The sequence below is a fragment of the Penicillium brevicompactum genome (assembly GCF_028827555.1).
Source record: "Penicillium brevicompactum strain IBT 35665 chromosome Unknown utg000001l_segment0_segment0, whole genome shotgun sequence".
Taxonomy (NCBI): domain Eukaryota; kingdom Fungi; phylum Ascomycota; class Eurotiomycetes; order Eurotiales; family Aspergillaceae; genus Penicillium; species Penicillium brevicompactum.
In genome coordinates, this window is record NW_026623203.1 from 5,027,536 (window position 1) to 5,044,579 (window position 17,044).

Here is a 17,044-nt window from a genome sequence, read left to right on the forward strand (position 1 = left end):
GATGAGCCTCGCGATTGATTTGGTAAAAGTTTGTGCTCTGTGCTCTGTATTGTTGTTCTGGTATCTGGTATGGTTTGGTAAATTGTTGTGATTCTGGGCATTCTGCTCGTAGGCCATTCCCCAGGTCTTCTTACACTGGATCGAGGTGGAGTTGGATGGTGGCGGATTGTGTAGCAGTGTTGAGGTATGTACGGAAGCCCTCGTTGTATTCAGGTGACTGCGACAGGGCTCATGTGATCTAACACTCAGTGAGATATCTCAACTTGGTGTGGTTGCAATGCCATTTGATCGACCGGTTGGCGCGTGTTAATGGCTGTAAATGGACAGCGTATCAGATGCCTCGGTTTGGCTCGTTGGTATGTATTAAGACCTCCACGTACGGAGTGCTCCATACGGAGTTCAAGTGTAAGCCTCATTCCAGTCTTCCAAGGTTGAGTACTGAGATACAATGCCGGCCCTATGATTTGAGAACTTCATTCTCACAGTATGATCTTTATGATATGGTGTATAATGCAAGATACGTGTCCAAGGGTTCCCTTTCATCCTCTTTAGTCTCTCCTCTCCCACTGGAGGTGTAAGCTGCATCGTTGCTATACTGCATAAAACTGAGGACTCGACCTATTCACCAACAGGACCAATGCAGCTTCCCGTGTTGCCTTGTGTGGAGTCTCCCGTCAAGGGACAAGATCGCCTGCAGCTTGTGCATAGGGAGACATTCCAATAGTCTCGTCAGAGTCATGCTCCCCCTCATCCATTGGATGTGAGCCAGCTTGCGTGGATTTCGGATTCTGGGGTTTTCTCGGATGCGACGAGTTACTAATATTGAATAACAGGTCAAGCGTATGGACGATTTGCAATTTCCAACCTGCATCAAGGGATTGATATATTGCGTTGAATTGTAGTCCATACGCTGGTTTTGGGCAACCGTGCGCAGGGAACCAAACACAACCACCCCTCGTTGCGGTGAGAAGTGAGGCTCTGGCATCTGAAAATCCGATGACATAGGCGTTTTATCGACAGGAGGCTGGTGTTTTGTTTTTGTTTTGAGTTTCCAAATTGTGGATGATGACAGATCTGGACCCCTTGCTTGGTCCATTGAATATCTAACAGAAACTCTATTCCAGATATCTACATACTGCACGCTGCATGGCGTGCAGTTGGTCAGCAGTTCAGCTTCGCAGGATACAGAGTACAGGTCTTGACGCTCATATTCTGGTTTTTGTCATGTTGTTTTCTTTTTTGTCAAACCCCCTCCAAGGTTCTCTTTCCTCCATAGTCAAGACTATCATTACGTGTATACCCACTTGGACTGGGAATTTGGGACACGCGTGGCCGCATGATGAGTGAAGATCTAAACGCGCCTGAGCCCAGGAGACCGGATGGTGGGGAGAGGCGGATTTGACGCAAAATTAAAGGGAGCTTGGACGACTTTGAAAGAAATGTAACCCAATCGTTCAAGGCCCCTTCGTTCAATGGCAAGTCGATTCAGCTGTCAACATGTCTGAGATTTTGTGCTTGGCCAATGAGAGCGCTACCTCACATAGGGAGAATGGAATTGAACTTGATTCTGATTTCTAACGCATGTACATACATTGAACCCCGTATCCCGTCCTTGGACTCCAGATTCCAACCTGACAAATTATGCTGGAAGCACTCCATTGTTACTCCGTATGTATGTATGTATGTATGAAATCTCTTATGATCAACAAGCAGAATTTTCTCTAGTTCTTCTTTAAACAACTCGGTGGAGAGAATCATCCAGCGCGGTACAGAAAAATGGATATACTCCACTGGATAACTCCACTCGAATCCTTCTGTCCGGATATTTCGCACAGCGGGTGAACTGCACGGGTAGGCAACGGTCCAAATAAGCAAATAATAGGAATGTCGGGGGTGACTTTGTGGCACGGCGTTTGAATCGTTTGACTCGGAGGTTCTGTACGGAGTAGGACAGGAAAAGTTGAGCTGCATCCTGATCAAGCCAGGGGTAAATTGTGCTACTACCTAGTAAGGCTATGATCTTTGGAATCTGTATCTTCCATACGGAGTGCTCCGTACAGAGTATTGTATGCAATACCGTACGGAGTTCTCAGTGGTAAGGACGAAGGACGGAGTACGGAGCACTTGGAGACTCAAGCCGTGGATCGTTCCCGTCATCAATTCCACGGTTGGCGAACGGGTAATTCCGTTCCAACCCTGGAAGGTTCCAAGGTTACGGAGTATACAAGTAGATTACCGGAATACCATACTTCTCTGTACATTCCATTTGTTCCAATGCTCATTGTACGTGATACCTAGTATAACCTTGGAATTGGAAAAGTCTCTCCCAAAGTATAACTGAAATAAGGACATACGGGGAAAAAAGGGAAACCCAAATTCCTGGGATGCTGATCAGCCCCGACAACCAACACACTGGGAGGGGTAAAGTATCCCTTCAAATGATGCGTTCGCTGGTGGAAATGGAAAACTCTGTTTTTTTTGGGGCGATTTCAGTCCAAGTATCAGATTGCTCTGGGGGGGGTTTGTGCTCGCCGCCCCTTGCAAGTTATGCCCGAGGTAATCGGTGAGCCTCGACGATTATTGGGTTCTGAAGGGGAGTGACGGATATATCCACTGGGAGTCTATTATACTTTGGCCGCTTGGAGGTTGGAAGATTGGCGGTCGCGGTGGAGACTTTGATTGGATGATCTAGATATGGAGATGGTTTGTTAGTTCCTTTTAGGTGCGGTGTACTCCGTCCTGCCACCCGAGTCCTGGGTGCTGGGTGATCTACCTACGCGAAACCTCGATCAGTAGGGCTTGACTCTAAAGTTTTCTGATCTAACGAGCATGCAACCTCTGAGCTGGTTAGTGCTCACCTTGTACGGAGTATACGGAGTACTGGTACAGTATGGTAAGTAATGTTGACCCTCTGTACTCCGTCTGATTCCCGGTGAAGTGGTTGACCTCCGGCAAGCGTGATCCCCGTTCCACGCGGACCCTAGCTTCGATCATAGCTTGCGTTATATCAAAACACTCCCAGTGAGAACCTGCGAGATGTGAGCTATTGGGCTCTCCCCAGTCTCTTCTAGCCTTGGGAGATTCAGGCACATTTCAATGTTACCCAGCTCGATATCAAGACTGTAGACATTTTCCCCCAGCCGCCAGACCCACCTTAATTATTCGGCTAAAAACCAAAAATCAGTAAATACAGGAATTAAAAATAATAAAAAAATAAAAGGCAAAGCAGACCTGTCAAATGAGGACTCTCAGGGGTTTCCTGATCGGATCAAGATTGTAGAATATAATGTATACAATATTAAAATGTCCATCATAAAGGGAGGGGCAAAGACGGACGATCCCCAGGACATTTAATTACCCTCGTCCCCCTCTCTGAACCTCTCCCTTGGATCGATTTTACCACCTTCTAGTCTTTTTCTGCTAGTCTTCTAGTCCCCACGACTCCAGACTTGACGAAATTCCCGTGATTCCGATTTCCACGCTTCCCACGGATTTCCACGGAGAAACTGTTGCCCAGCAAACCCACGATTATACGACGTATACGGGGTATATTACGATACCATATACGATACCAGGTACTGACACTTCCCCTCCTTGTGCCCAACCTTGTACTTCTGCCTTTTTTGATCTGTCTGATGCGGTGGATACTCGCTTTCTTGTTTTTCATTTCATTTCTCTTTGATATATTCGGCCCAACGGGGACCCCTGGTTGGATCATCGCTGTGATCTGACTATTTCTTTGTCTAGCTCCACATCGTGAGCTACCACGCATTTTTGCGACCTACCATTTTCGGAGCTTTAATCGCACTATTGGTTTTCAACGCTCAACTGTCGCTACTGCGCGACATAACGTCACCTCGTCACCTTCCGCCCCGTCCCTGCTACAACTCTCCGCGACTGAATATGCCGGCTGCATTCTGAGTTACCCTTCCAAACGGTAACACGGGACCAAACGCGCCTTCGCCCTCCGAACTCCCCCACTGTCCGGACTCCTCGGTTCACCATGAATCTGAACCGCATGCCACCTCCCGAAAGCCCGCTGGCACCGCCAGGTCCCCATGCTGCATATGAACCCGCATGGCGACCTCCGGGTGCCTACCCGCCTCCCTTCGACAGTCACCCGGATTCCCGCCGTTCCTCCGCAAACTCCCAGACTCCCCTCCCACCACATTCCTATCCCGTTCTACCGGACCGACAGCTGCCTCAGCTGACCCAGGATAGCACCTATGGCCGTACGCCAAATGGCTTGCCGCCAACGGCCATGTCTCCCCCCGTACATTCCCCGCAGGACCCCAATCCCCCTCACCCCAACTTTCGTCCCCCAATGAATGGCGCGCACGACGGTTCCCCCGAGTACCGCGCTCGTATGGGCTACCCACCGCCAGACCAGATCAACGGCGACCACACGCCTTCGTCCGGTCCACTGCCTCCGGCTTCACAGTTTATGACGCCAGTTCCACAAATGGCGACCTCTACACCGCCAGGGTATGATCCTGCTTTCTACCAGAACCCGGCGTATGGGCGCCAACGCAAGGCTGCGCGAGCTACGCAGGTGAGTTGTGTTATTAGTCGGTGAGTTTTCGATGTAGGGCTGACAGTAGGGTGCTGTAGGCTTGTGATCAATGTCGAACCAGGAAGGCCAAGTGTGATGAGGGAAGACCGAACTGCAGTCATTGCAAAGAGAACAGTCTGACGTGTGTCTATAAAGAGGTGCCACCACACAAGCAAGAAAAAACAACACAGGTGTTGTTGGATCGAATTGCACAGTTGGAAGAACGCTTGGATGCTCGCATGGGAGAGATGAGCGAAGCACAGAAAGATCAGGAACGGTTGCTTAGATCTTTCTCACTGGAACACAAGTCAACAACGCCGGGGCCTGTTAAGGCTAGTCTGGAATATCCTATGCCGACAGAATATCCTGTGCCGACACCACCTGTGCCAGTTGATCAGAAACCGGTACTTAAACAGGAGGCGCCTTTGATTCCGGCAACTCCTCCTGTTCCCGAGCTAGCGAGGCAGGACACGGGTCCGCCGGGCTTTCCCGATTTGGCAGCGGCAGCGGCCGAAGAACCAGATGGCGAATTGTCTATCCCTGTGGAGCATACAACAGCAGCTCACAAGTTGTTGATGTGGCCTTCAATCAAGAAGTTGCTAAACCCGAAGGAATACGATGAGGATTACGTGATGAGATTGGAGGAAGAGCGTGGTTTGATCAGCATTTACGGCCAAGGAGAGATTTCTTACACCGCCGATGACAGTCAGTTACCTACAGACGGCGGGTTCGACGGGGCCCGACCTGATGGAGATGGCGCGGGGCTTGACGCGGATGTCGATATCGACAAGTTCGGTAACTTGAAGTTAGATGTCGGAACCGCGCAACGCTACTATGAGTGTTATCTTGGCAATATGTACAAGCTCCACCCATTCCTCGAGCAGGGTGAACTCGACCAGAAAGTGGACAGATTCATTCGGTGCTATTGTCGCATCAACACATCCCCAAGCTCCACATCAAACGTCCGTTCAAGTCGTGATGGGCCGCCACCAGCCAAGAGGAGGCGCTCAAACGATCACATGGGCATTCGAGGCGAGTTCATGGAGACTCCCATCAGTCCGATGCGACCGCGTGTTGGAAAAAACATTGATAATGCTATTGTGCTGTTGGTCCTTGCCCTTGGTGCAATTTGCGAAGTCCCTGCTCCTCTTCCTGGGCCGATCATGGATCAGAAGATTGATTACCGCACCCAACACATCCCCGGTCCACTCACGCCCATAACTCCTGCTCCACCGAATCAGAACGGACCGTATGCCCCCAATGGGGTGCTATCACCTGCCAACTCTGAACCTGCCACCTCCCTTGTCATCTCACAACCTCTCTACGCCGTTCCAATGCAGCCTGCTAGCCAGTCCTTCCCCTCGACATTGTCGACATTAGGCGAAAACCGAAAGAACCTTTCAAGACGATCTGTTTCTGCGGTTCGCGACGATCAGGGTAACACCAAGAAAAACTATCAGGTCATTGCCGGACTCACCATGTACGGGTATGCCACTTCAATTCTGGGCTACCTGCAAGGCGGCAATGAACTGGAACACGTGCAAGGAGGCTTGCTTGCTGGACTTTACGCCGGTCAATTGGCTCATCCGTTCCAAAGTCACAGTTGGATCTCCCAGGCTTCGAGGGCCTGTCAAGTTCTGGTGCGATCAAAACGGTATGAAAGACTCGCCGATGGTCCTGTGCTGGATCTCTACAACTTCGCCTACTGGACGTGCCTACAGCTGGAGAGTGATTTGCTTGCCGAGCTCGACATTCCCGCAAGTGGAATCTCGCGCTCTGAAAGCCGAATGGCCACTCCCAAAGGAAAATTCACAATCAGCCTGCCAGATGACCTCAGCTCGCCTCCAACCATGATGATGTTGTTCTATTCGGCTCAGATCCATCTGCGCAAGGTCCTCAACCGTGTTCACACGGATCTATACAAGGTTGAAAAGCAGGGTCAGCAGCGGTGGTCATCAACTGTCCAAGAGGTCCTGAGCATGAACCTGGATCTATGGCGACAAAGCCTTCCCGACAGCATGAAGTGGGCTGATGGTGGTCCCCCATCCGATGAGATCAACGCCGCTCGCATGCGCGCAAAGTACTACGGTGCCCGCTACATCATTCACCGTCCTCTCCTTTACCATGCTCTGCACTATGGTCACGCAGGTGCCCGCATCGGTCCCGTTGGCCAGGCGGCAGACTCACCGAACGCCTCACAATCTTCACCCTCTGTGTCCCATAAAACCACCAGCCGATCCTCACGCATGTCACGCATGCCCAGCGACATGGGGTCCACACTACCTGCCGCTCTTGCTAAGGACTGGACTCCTCCCAATGTCAGTCTGCGCGATCTACCCAAAAAGCTACGACACGCCTGCAAGATTTGCGTTGACTCTGCAATCTCCAGCACTGAGGCCTTCGACGGTGTTATTGGTCACAGACTGGTAGTGACTAATATTTTCGGCACAGCCCATGCGTAAGAACTCCCAACTCCTTGGTTCTCAACGTATCACTAACCATTCATAGACAATTTGGTAACATGCTTGTCCTGTCAGCAACTTATATGTCAGGCCTCAGAGAGCTCGTTCCAGAGCCGGTTCTGGAACGTCTCCTCAGACGTACAATTTCCTTCCTCGCTCAAAGCGAACAAATCTCCCCCTACCCTCCGCGCCGACGCCCGCATTCTCACTGAGATCTATGAAAAGATCTTCGGTTATCCCCCGGACATGGTCTCCTACAACAACAGCATGAAATCTCATTAAGCGTTAGCGTTTTTTTTCTTTTTCTTTTTCTTTTTCTTTTCTCTTTTTTTGCCAACTATTCATTCCACATCGTGCATTCTCAGCACTCGTACTTTTACCTTCTATACCTTCTGTCTTGGTTTCCTTTTGATGATTCCCCACCCTATCCGATTCAACACATTCGGTGTTCTTTCGGTGTGGCTTTTGTTCTGTTTACTCTGAACTGGATTCTTCTTTGATTCTTTCGTTTTGCATCTCCTCATGAGAAGCCGGGTGTGGAGTTCCATTGCGTTTTATATCTATATTGTCTGCATGTCATCTACGTCAGCCTAACGGTATTGTTTTAGCCCCATTTGTTGGCGCTCGTGAACGGATTCGAATATCTATACTGTCAAGTTTGTGTCTTGTATGATGTGTTGCTTTTGTAGATTCTTGGCTCTAGGCTTGGATAGACGCTCGGTCGAGTTGTTTGGATGGTCTGGGATTTGTACCTAACCGTGGAAGTTATGGCCGCTGTTGATGGATGTTGTCACAGACCGAGATGCCACTGACTATCATGACCAATTCACTCCTTTCGGGGGTGGGGTTCTCTCTTGCTTTTGGAAGATCAACAGCATTAGACGAACGTTTGATGGTTCCTTTGTATTCCTTGGCCGAATCTCCGCCCTTATTTTTTCGGTTATGTACATGTAGAGCTGGTGCGGAGTAGGTCAAGTCTAAGGAGCAAGCTTATTGCCTGGCATTGTTTCCCTCGAGCTACATGGCCGCGTTTTGAATGCTGCTCACGTCATGGGATTGCCAGATAGTCTCGAGAGACTTGGTGTACATGGTGTAAACTGATGCTTCAATATAGCCAAGTCGCTGTATGATTGCACGAGCGAGCGGACCTCGGCCTTTCCCCGCATGTAGATCAGCTGTTACATCAGCTTATGAACTATAAGTATACATCAAGAGCTACTCCTCAAACATTGCCTCCACGTCTAGTTCCAATTTTCCAGTAGATCTCCAGGTGACGGGCAAACATGGCGCCCTCGAGAACCTGGCCCTCCCGAGAAGGTACACATTGCCAACAAGCACAGAGTAGAAGCTATGGACCTAACATTGCACAGGCTTCACAGCAGACGTGCTAGCCAGATTGATATCTCGCACCCTCCTAGACCCATGGAAAATCCTCCCACTCTTCGCCCTATCCCAATACACAGCCAAAGGCCAAGATCTAGCCACCTCACATCCAAAGCTCCTCAAAGCCCTCCGCCAACTCGCAGCCCTCGCTCTCCTCACCCGCCTCAGCAGCTGGCTAACCCGCCGCACTCTCAACAACAACCTCAGCGACCCCTACGACTGGAACCACGAAATCGTCGTCCTAACCGGCGGCAGCAATGGAATCGGCCAGCAAATCGCAACCCTCCTCAGCACCCACGGCATCAAAGTCGCCATCCTCGACATCTCCCCACCAGAAACACCCTCAACCCCAACCACTACCACAACCCGCTTCTACAAATGCGACATAACCTCACCCACCGAAATCGCCCACGCAGCATCTCAAATCCGCTCCTCCCTCGGCACCCCAACAATTCTAATCAACAACGCCGGCATCTGCACCGGCCACACAATCCTCTCCTCCACCGCCGACCAAACCCGCCGCATCTTCGACGTAAACGCTCTATCCCACTACGCCCTCGCTCGGGAATTCCTTCCTGATATGGTCTCCGCTAACCACGGCATGGTCGTCACTGTCGCTTCGCAGGCTGGGTACACGGTTACGCCGAGTATGGTGGATTACTCCGCTTCGAAGGCGGCGGCGATTGCGTTCCATGAGGGGTTGGCGGCGGAGTTGGTGACGAGGTATGCGGCGCCGAGGGTGCGGACGGTTCTTGTTACGCAGGGTTTTACGAGGACGGGGTTTATTAGGGGGCTTACGCCGGAGGATACTTGGGTTAATCCGTTGTTGGAGGCGGAGAGTGTGGCGGAGGGGATTGTGGGACAGGTGTTGAAGGGGGAGAGTGGTGTTGTTGTTTTGCCGGGGGTTGCGGGGTGGGTTGCGGTTAGGTTGAGGGGGTGGCCGGGGTGGTTTGGGCATTTGTTGAGGTGTCGGTTGGAGAGGTTGATGAGGAGTTAGTAGGGTTATTTGGTTGTTTGGTTTGTGTTTATAGGGGATATCTGGACTGAATTGGGTACTTGGGTGGGCTTTTGGATAGTAGTTGCTTTGATATGATGTCCAGATAGGACCTAGGCTTTCTATCTCCGTGGATGTATGCTGTCTACCTAGGTATACGTCAGGGTCTTGACGGGTCTACGGGCATTGAATTGCCATCTGAGGTCTCCAGGGCTACTCCTGGGTGGAGATGGTATTTGATGCACATCACGGTACTTTTGTCTTCTTTGAAATTGCATGCAGGCGTTGTTTGTACGAGGGTGACAGCAAACAATGGTATACAGTACCGTATAGTTGCCTGGAGAACCTGTGTATGTTCGGGTTTAGTTAGCAAACACCCAAGGACATTGGTCTGTATGATCTTTTGAATCTCAAGTAATATCTGATATTCTCAATATATACTCCGCATAGATCTGAATATTTATATATTTATATACATCGACGTAGTAAATAAAGAAGAGGCTGGGATCTGTGACGAAATCCCAGCCCCGGTCCATGGGTCCGTGCACGATGCCTCACCGCGATTTTGATTCGCTCCACTCGTTGCACTGCGCTGTCGTGTTTTCGAGTTTTTCTCCTTCAAGGCTTCCGATCATCTGCATCTTGCATTTGCCGAATATTTGCCAACTCATCTCATCTCAATATCCAAAAGGTAGTATTCCGAAGACGGCACAGAAAGCAACTTTGGAACCTTGGGGGCTCCACAGTGAGAGATCCACGGTTCAACTCCCGTTGTTTACCCAAACAAACTGGGGCCATAACAACCCCGAACCTACCTTCTCTCTCTCTAACATTCCAGTGCACATTCCAATCCCACATGGTTCACTTCTTCATCTAGTTAATTGCCCACCATGTTTAAGGCGCTGATGGCTAGCCGCTCGTCTTCGGACGTGCGCTCCAAAAGTAGCCGGCGCAAATCCGAAAGGACCGACAGATCGGACAAGTCCGAAAGATCAGAGCGATCAGAGCGATCAGAGCGATCAGAAAGATCCGACAAGTCGGACACCAGATCAATCTCAAGCCGCAAATCCTCACGGGGTGACGACCGTGACCGGGGCCTGGGCGATCTGACAATCTACTCCCCCTCGACTCGCAGTAAGCGCGGATCCGCAAGCACAGCTGGGGACTCTGTCGCATCCTTCGTGACCGCCGAACCGGAACCCATTGACGACTACGACCGCTACATCCAACGCACACCCAAGCGCAGAGACAGCGACCGCGAAAGCAAGAGTTCTCGCCGCCAACGGGATCGATCAATTAGCCCCGATCGCGAGAGGCGCCGTCGCGCACCACAAAGTATCGATGAGGACTTGGATCGGGAGCGCGACCGCCGTGAGCGTCGTCGCACCCACTCAGGGGATCCATATGTCCCGCAAATCGCTACCAACATGCATATGCCGTCCAGCGCTCCCGGTGCCCAGTTCCCCGCCGATGGGGCCGGATTCGCGCAGTATCCCATGCAACATGACAACGCTCTGCCGTCTGCTGGCCATTCCCCCGAGCACGAAGTCTACGATCCCCATGTCCAACAACAATTCCCCGGCCAGTTTCCCGATACCGTTGCCCAGCCGTACCGTCCGCCCAACCCCGCTGGCGCGGCGGCTGATTACTACGGCGATCAAGGTCAGTCGGTGGAACAGCAGCCTGGTATTCGACCTGCACGCCCGTCGGTTCTGCCAAATACTCAAACACATCTGATGGCGGCGTCTCCGTCCGCGAATCCCCCTCCTGAGCCCAGTAGCATGGGCCAGACAGGTGCAGCGGCGGCGTATTTCGACGATGACTTCTCTGGTCCTGAAGCTAACCCGCCCGTGGCATCGTCGTCGAGGCCTCCCAAGCCCTCAAACCCCTCCAAGCCTTCGAAGCCTTCGGGTGCGAATATCGTTCCTGCCGCCGCCATCGGGGCCGCCACCTACGGTGTTGGGAACATTGCCTCCCACGCCGAAGCCTATGCATCCGAGCAGCACAGCTCTTCCTACAACCAACAGAACCAGACGATGGCATTCAACCAGCCCATGGCATTCAGCCAACCCATGGCCAGCGGTGGTCAGAGACCCCCGAAGCCATCCCACTCTCACAGTTTCAGCGAAGGTGCTGCACTTGCCGCTGCTGGAGCTGCTGGAGGGTACATGGCAGGCCACCATCACAGCCACCCCCACAACCACAATCAACACTATCACAGCTCATCGAGTCCAGAGCAAGCCTCGCCATATTCTTTCCAAAACTACGAGCAGTCTTCCCAGGTCGGAATGGCGCCGTACGTCGCTGGCAACCCCGATGCCTTGCATGTCGCTGGCCCAGGTGGTCATGCCACCCATGCTATTCACAACCCCGGCTTCTATCCGCACGGACCCAGCGCGCTTGCCATGCATGAGCGCCAGCGAGGTGCCGTTGGCAGATTCGTCGACTTTTGGCGTGACCCCGAAGGCGTCGGAAGGTTCGAAGATTACACAGAAACCATTGGTGTTTGCAAATACTGTTTTCAACCCGGCACAACTTCTGTGGATGCTCCTCGCAAGCATCATTACGACAGTCGTCGTCGCCGCAACTCTGCAGATCGACACAGCACCGGCAGCTCGAGAGTCAGCAAGTCTAGCCGCTACAACTCATCTGACGATGAAGGCCGCCGTCGACGCAAGAAGTCTAACAAATCTTCCTGGCTGCCAGGGATGCTGGCTGGATATGGGGCCAAATCGCTTTTCTCAAGCAAGGAGTTCGACGATTCTTACAGCATTCGATCGGGTCGCGTCGAGTCTTCCCATGGCGAGGACGATGATCGTAGAAGTTATACCTCTCGCGGCGTGACTCGTCGTTCGGGACGTAGCCCGCATAGAGATTATCACTCGGAAACGAAGCGTCCTCATTCTGGATACGCTCGCACTAACCGCTCGCGATCACGTTCTTCCTCGCGATCTGGTCGTCATTCGTTCATGAAGGAGGCTGCGCTCGGTGCTGCAGTCGGTGGAGCTGCCTATGCCGTTTCAAAGTCTCACAACCGATCTCGCAGCACATCGCCTGAAAGGAGTCACCGACGACGAAAGGACTCCACTTCATCCTCGTCTTTTGTCAACGTTTCTCGGCCTGAAAAGAAGTCCGTTGCCAGTGGCATTGGCTCTTTCTTCACATCTTCATCTGAGAACCGCAGAAAGCGTCAGACCAAGAAGCGCAGAGGTTTCTTCTCCTTCAACGGAGGCTCCTCATCCTCCTCTTTGGACAATGATCTTGCCTTTGGCGATGGTTTCCAGAAGAAGCCCTCCAAGTCCAAGAAGAAAGACAAGAAAGGTAAGGACGTTGATGCTGCTTTGTTGGGTCTCGGCGCCACAGCAAACCGTTTAGCTGGCTCTTCACCGCACGGTCCAGGCCGTAGCGCAGGCCAGATGTACACATCCAAATCTCGCCATTCGAACTACGCATCTTCAGCTACCAATGACGATGAGTGGGTTGACGAGTCGGAGGACCAGTCAAGTGTCAGCTCAGCTCTTGCATTCGGCACCAGCCCCGATTCTTCCTCGGATTCTGCCAGCAGCAAATGGGGCTGGAGATGGGGCAGCAAGAAAGACAAGAAAAAGAAGGAGAAGCGATTCACCAACACCGCCCTCGCAGTCGGTGCCGGTGCTCTCGGTGCAGCTGCTATCTCTTCTCGCCCCCACAATGACAGCAAGCCTGCCAGCGTCGATGGAAGCCTTCAACAAGTTCAACCCATGCCTATTGCCGAGCAATCTCGCTTCGAGTCTGCCAATATCAACCCACGCGTCCAGCCCGGAAGCGAGCCGGCTTTTGTTCGCCCGGGCCCTATTCCTCTTCAGCAGCCACAGCCCTTCGCCCCTGTCTCCCAATCTGTGTACACCACTCAGGGAGGGCTTGTTGGGCCCATTCCTGCGTACAGTGCGCCCGTTGTTCCTGCCTACGGAAGTGGGTTCGAGCAGTATGACAGACAATACCAAGAGTCCCGTGATCCCAGATGGGCTCCAGAAGATCCAACATCTTCTGGAATCAAGCCTCACCGACGGAGCGACTCGTTCCCTATTATCCCAACTCAGGAAACGGCTTCTACCTTGAAGCGTCGGTCCACTGGTAAGGACCAGGCTTCTGTTTCGTTCAACTTGACCGAGGAGCAGGTCGAACGAGAACGTCATCTCAGCCGCCGCGACAAGAACTCTCGGGATGAATTCGTCGACCAGCCAGTTCAGCTGATTGACCGCGAGGAAGACTTGGCGCGCCAGGAGGCTGAGCGGAGAGAGCTTCGTCAGAAGGAGAAGGAGGCCGAAAAGCGACGTGACGACCAGAGCAGCGATGATGAGAGAGGAAGAGATTCTTCATCCTGGGTTGGCCCTGTCGCAGCTGGAGTAATTGGCGCCGCTGCCACCAGTGCAATCCTCTCTCACAGACACGACGACAATGTTTCCGAGACCAGCTCGCGGCACTCTGAGCGTCGCGAGAAGCGTATCGCCGAGCGCTACCGCTATGAAAATGAGACCGAACCATCACTCATTTCGTCGTTCGCTCCCACCGACGTAATCGACGACGAAATCACACTGGAGCACCGCGAAGAACCAAAGCCCCGATCTCCACGCCGTGTCCGCCCAGCTCCCGTTTACGATGATTATGCCAAGTTCTATGCCCCTGAAGAACTTCGCCACAGCCCAGACGCTCACGGACACAGCTCTGGTGGCATGCCCACCATCACCGAGGTGGAGCCTGCCAGCGAGCGGCGGGCCCGCGAAGAACCAGCTCCCGAGCAAGATTATTCTTACGAGCCTTATGAACATGTTGATCGTCTTCCATGGCCAGTCCCTCGCCTTAACTTCATTGAGCCGACGCCCCCTCACAGTGTGAATGGCGGCTCTGTTCGCGAGGCTACCGCCCCGAGCGCACCCGTTGAAGTCCCGAAGCGCGACCGCCCAACCGGATCCCGCGTCTCGTGGGGTGAGCATGAAACCCACGAATATGAAATTCCCTCCTCCTCAGAGCAAGATCCTCTTGATTATGATTCGCATGAAGTGACAGCCAGAAATGTCCCTCTTCCTCCTTCTGAGGTTTCTGCCAGGGACGTTCCCCTCCCTGCCTCGGAAGTCTCGAACAAGAATGAGAAATCAGAATATGGCAACGATATCGAGTTCGCTGCTACCATTGCTGCTGCTACTGCGGCGGCCGGCTTCGATCCCTCGCTCATCACTAATGACCCCTCGTATCACACGCGCACTTCACCTCCTGGCTCAGAGGATGAGGCACACGCTGGATTCAACTCGCCTTGGTCTTCCCGCAAGCAGGGCTTCGTTGAGGAGGAGGAGCTTGATCCCAAGTCTAGGGAAATTTCCTCTCCCCATGTCATCCAAGATAAAGACGAGCTCTTCTTCGAGGAGCCGGAGACATTCAAGGATCATGATCTTCCCGGACGCCGCGAGAACTCTATTGCCCAGGAAGTCATTGAGCACTTGAATGGCAAGCGCTCGGGTGATTCCTCTCCCGAAAGAGAAATCGATACCTTCTCAATGCCCGGCGGCTTTGACACGGCCGACACAAGAGACTTGGTGGATGACAGATCAGTTGTTACGGCACCAGTGGAAACCAAGCCGAAATCCAAATCGAAGAAGTCGCGACGCAGCGAGGAGTTCGACATTTCGCAATTCAAAGACCAGACTCCTCTGGTCGATGAGTCGCGCTCACTCCAATCTGCCCCAGAGCCAGAGCCGGAGACATCGCGTGAATCCCGCCGCGAGGACTTTGATTCATCACCGCCTCGCGAGCCATCTGACATCGGTGACTCTTTCTCCATTATTTCTGCACCCATCTCAAAGGACGAGACTTCCAAGTCCAAGTCAAGAAAGTCCCGTCGCAGTGGCGATGACTTTGACGCCAAGCCCCAGGACCCAGAGCCCCAGGTTCAAGATGACTCTTTCTCTGTTATCTCTGCCCCAGTCTCGAAGGATGAGACTTCAAAGACAAAGTCCAGGAAATCTCGTCGAAGCGGCGATGATTTCGATTTCCCCTCGCACCAGCCCTCTGAGCCACAGGAGATCGTTCGTATCATTGACTCAACTCCTACCCCCTTGGAAGAGTCCGGTCCATCAGAGAAGTCTCGCTCCATCGCAGACAATTTCCAGATTACACACCAAGAACCTCAGATCCCCGAGCCCCGCGCTGAGGATGTCTTCTCTGTCGTCTCCGCCCCTGCTTCGAAGGAAGAGACTTCCAAGTCCAAGGCTCGCAAATCCCGTCGAAGTGGTGACGATTTCGAGACTGTTCACCCAGAACCGGAGGAGCCTGAATATCGCGATGATTCGTTCTCTGTCGTTTCTGCCCCTGTGTCGAAAGATGAGGCTTTGAAATCTAGCTCGAGGAAGTCTCGTCGTAGTGGTGATGACTTTGAGATTTATGAATCCCGTGAACCATCTGAGGCTCGAGATGTGCCTCGCTCGAATACTTCCACCCCTGCACCCGTGGAAGAGTCTAAACACAGGAAATCACGACGCAGTGGTGATGACTTTGATTCTCGCTCGCGAGAAGTCTCCCTTTCCCGAGATGTGCCTCGGTCAGCTACTTCCACCCCTGGCCCTGCGGAAGAATTCAAAACTAGGAAATCACGACGCAGCGGTGACGACTTTGCCTCTCGCTCACGAGAAGTCTCTCTTTCCCGCGACGATCACTCCATTCTTTCTGCGCCTGTGTCCAAAGACGAGACCTCCAAGTCCAGACGATCTCGCCGCAGCGGTGACCATTTTGATATCTCCCGATCTCGCGATGTCTCTGAATCTCGTGATGACACTCGCTCTGTTATTTCTGAATCCGGAAAGTCGAGGAGATCTCGCCGCAGTGATGATTTCGATCCTCGTCGTGACACTGAAACACCGCCTCCAGAGGACGAGAATGCCGACGAGAAGAAGAAACGTCGCAAGCGTCGCTCCAAGCACGAAGACGATAGCTACATTGACGATGATGCTCGCTCAACTATCACAGATGTTGCCGATGATAGCAAGTCCGAGCGTCGGAGACATCGCCACCGTTCATCAAGAGACTTCGACGACACTGCTTCAATCACATCTGCTATCACGGATGTTGCGGATGACAAGCCCGAGCGCCGCAAGCATCGCCACCGCTCGTCGAGGGATTTCGATGATAATGCCTCTGTGACCTCGTCCCCAGCCCGGATCTCCGAATCCCGCGAGCGCGGCAAGGAGAAGGACAAGAAGGATAAGAGCGGTGGTTTCTTGAGAAGCCTCTTTGGATCGCAGGTCTCGGCTCCTGCTGAGCGTGTTCGCTCCGAGCACTCTCGCTCTCGAGACCACTCCCGATCTTCCTCTTTGGATAAGCGTTCATCCCGCGAGGCTATCTCCGAAGCCGGAGGTGATGAGGAGCGCCGCCGTCGCAAGAAGCGTTCCTCCAAGAGCCGCAGCTCCAGCAACGGGGATGAGTTGGATGCTTACCTCTCGGACAAGGAGAAGCAAGATCCTAATCTGGAAGAGTACAGGTCTAGTAGGCAACGCAAGGAAGAGGAGCGTCGCCATAAGTATGAGGACATTGTGGATTCAGGAAGGAAACGGGATTCCGCGAAGGTATTGCACTGATCTTTTTCTTTTCTCTTCATGTTGATCGTTTCATTGTACACTTTTATGT

The 17,044-nt window shown here is 52.6% G+C and overlaps 3 protein-coding genes across 3 annotated transcripts; all 3 read left to right on the top strand.

Annotated features, from left to right (window-relative positions):
- Nucleotides 1–4,003: 4,003 nt before the first annotated feature.
- clcA (putative C6 finger domain protein) lies at nucleotides 4,004–7,296 on the top strand (the record flags this gene model as incomplete). The annotated part of the gene is made up of 4 exons (XM_056950980.1): nucleotides 4,004–4,552; nucleotides 4,612–7,010; nucleotides 7,061–7,068; nucleotides 7,112–7,296. 4 exons carry the CDS (start codon nucleotides 4,004–4,006, stop codon nucleotides 7,294–7,296), a joined length of 3,141 nt encoding a protein of 1,046 aa, XP_056816895.1.
- A 1,001-nt stretch (nucleotides 7,297–8,297) lies between these two features.
- Nucleotides 8,298–9,394, top strand: N7506_001685 (short chain dehydrogenase/reductase family protein; the record flags this gene model as incomplete). The annotated part of the gene is made up of 2 exons (XM_056950981.1): nucleotides 8,298–8,331; nucleotides 8,385–9,394. 2 exons carry the CDS (start codon nucleotides 8,298–8,300, stop codon nucleotides 9,392–9,394), a joined length of 1,044 nt encoding a protein of 347 aa, XP_056816896.1.
- An 887-nt stretch (nucleotides 9,395–10,281) lies between these two features.
- On the top strand, nucleotides 10,282–16,995 carry lah (involucrin repeat protein; the record flags this gene model as incomplete). The annotated part of the gene is made up of 1 exon (XM_056950982.1): nucleotides 10,282–16,995. The coding sequence occupies one exon, from the start codon at nucleotides 10,282–10,284 to the stop codon at nucleotides 16,993–16,995; it is 6,714 nt and encodes a 2,237-aa protein (XP_056816897.1).
- Between the last annotated feature and the right edge of the window lie 49 nt (nucleotides 16,996–17,044).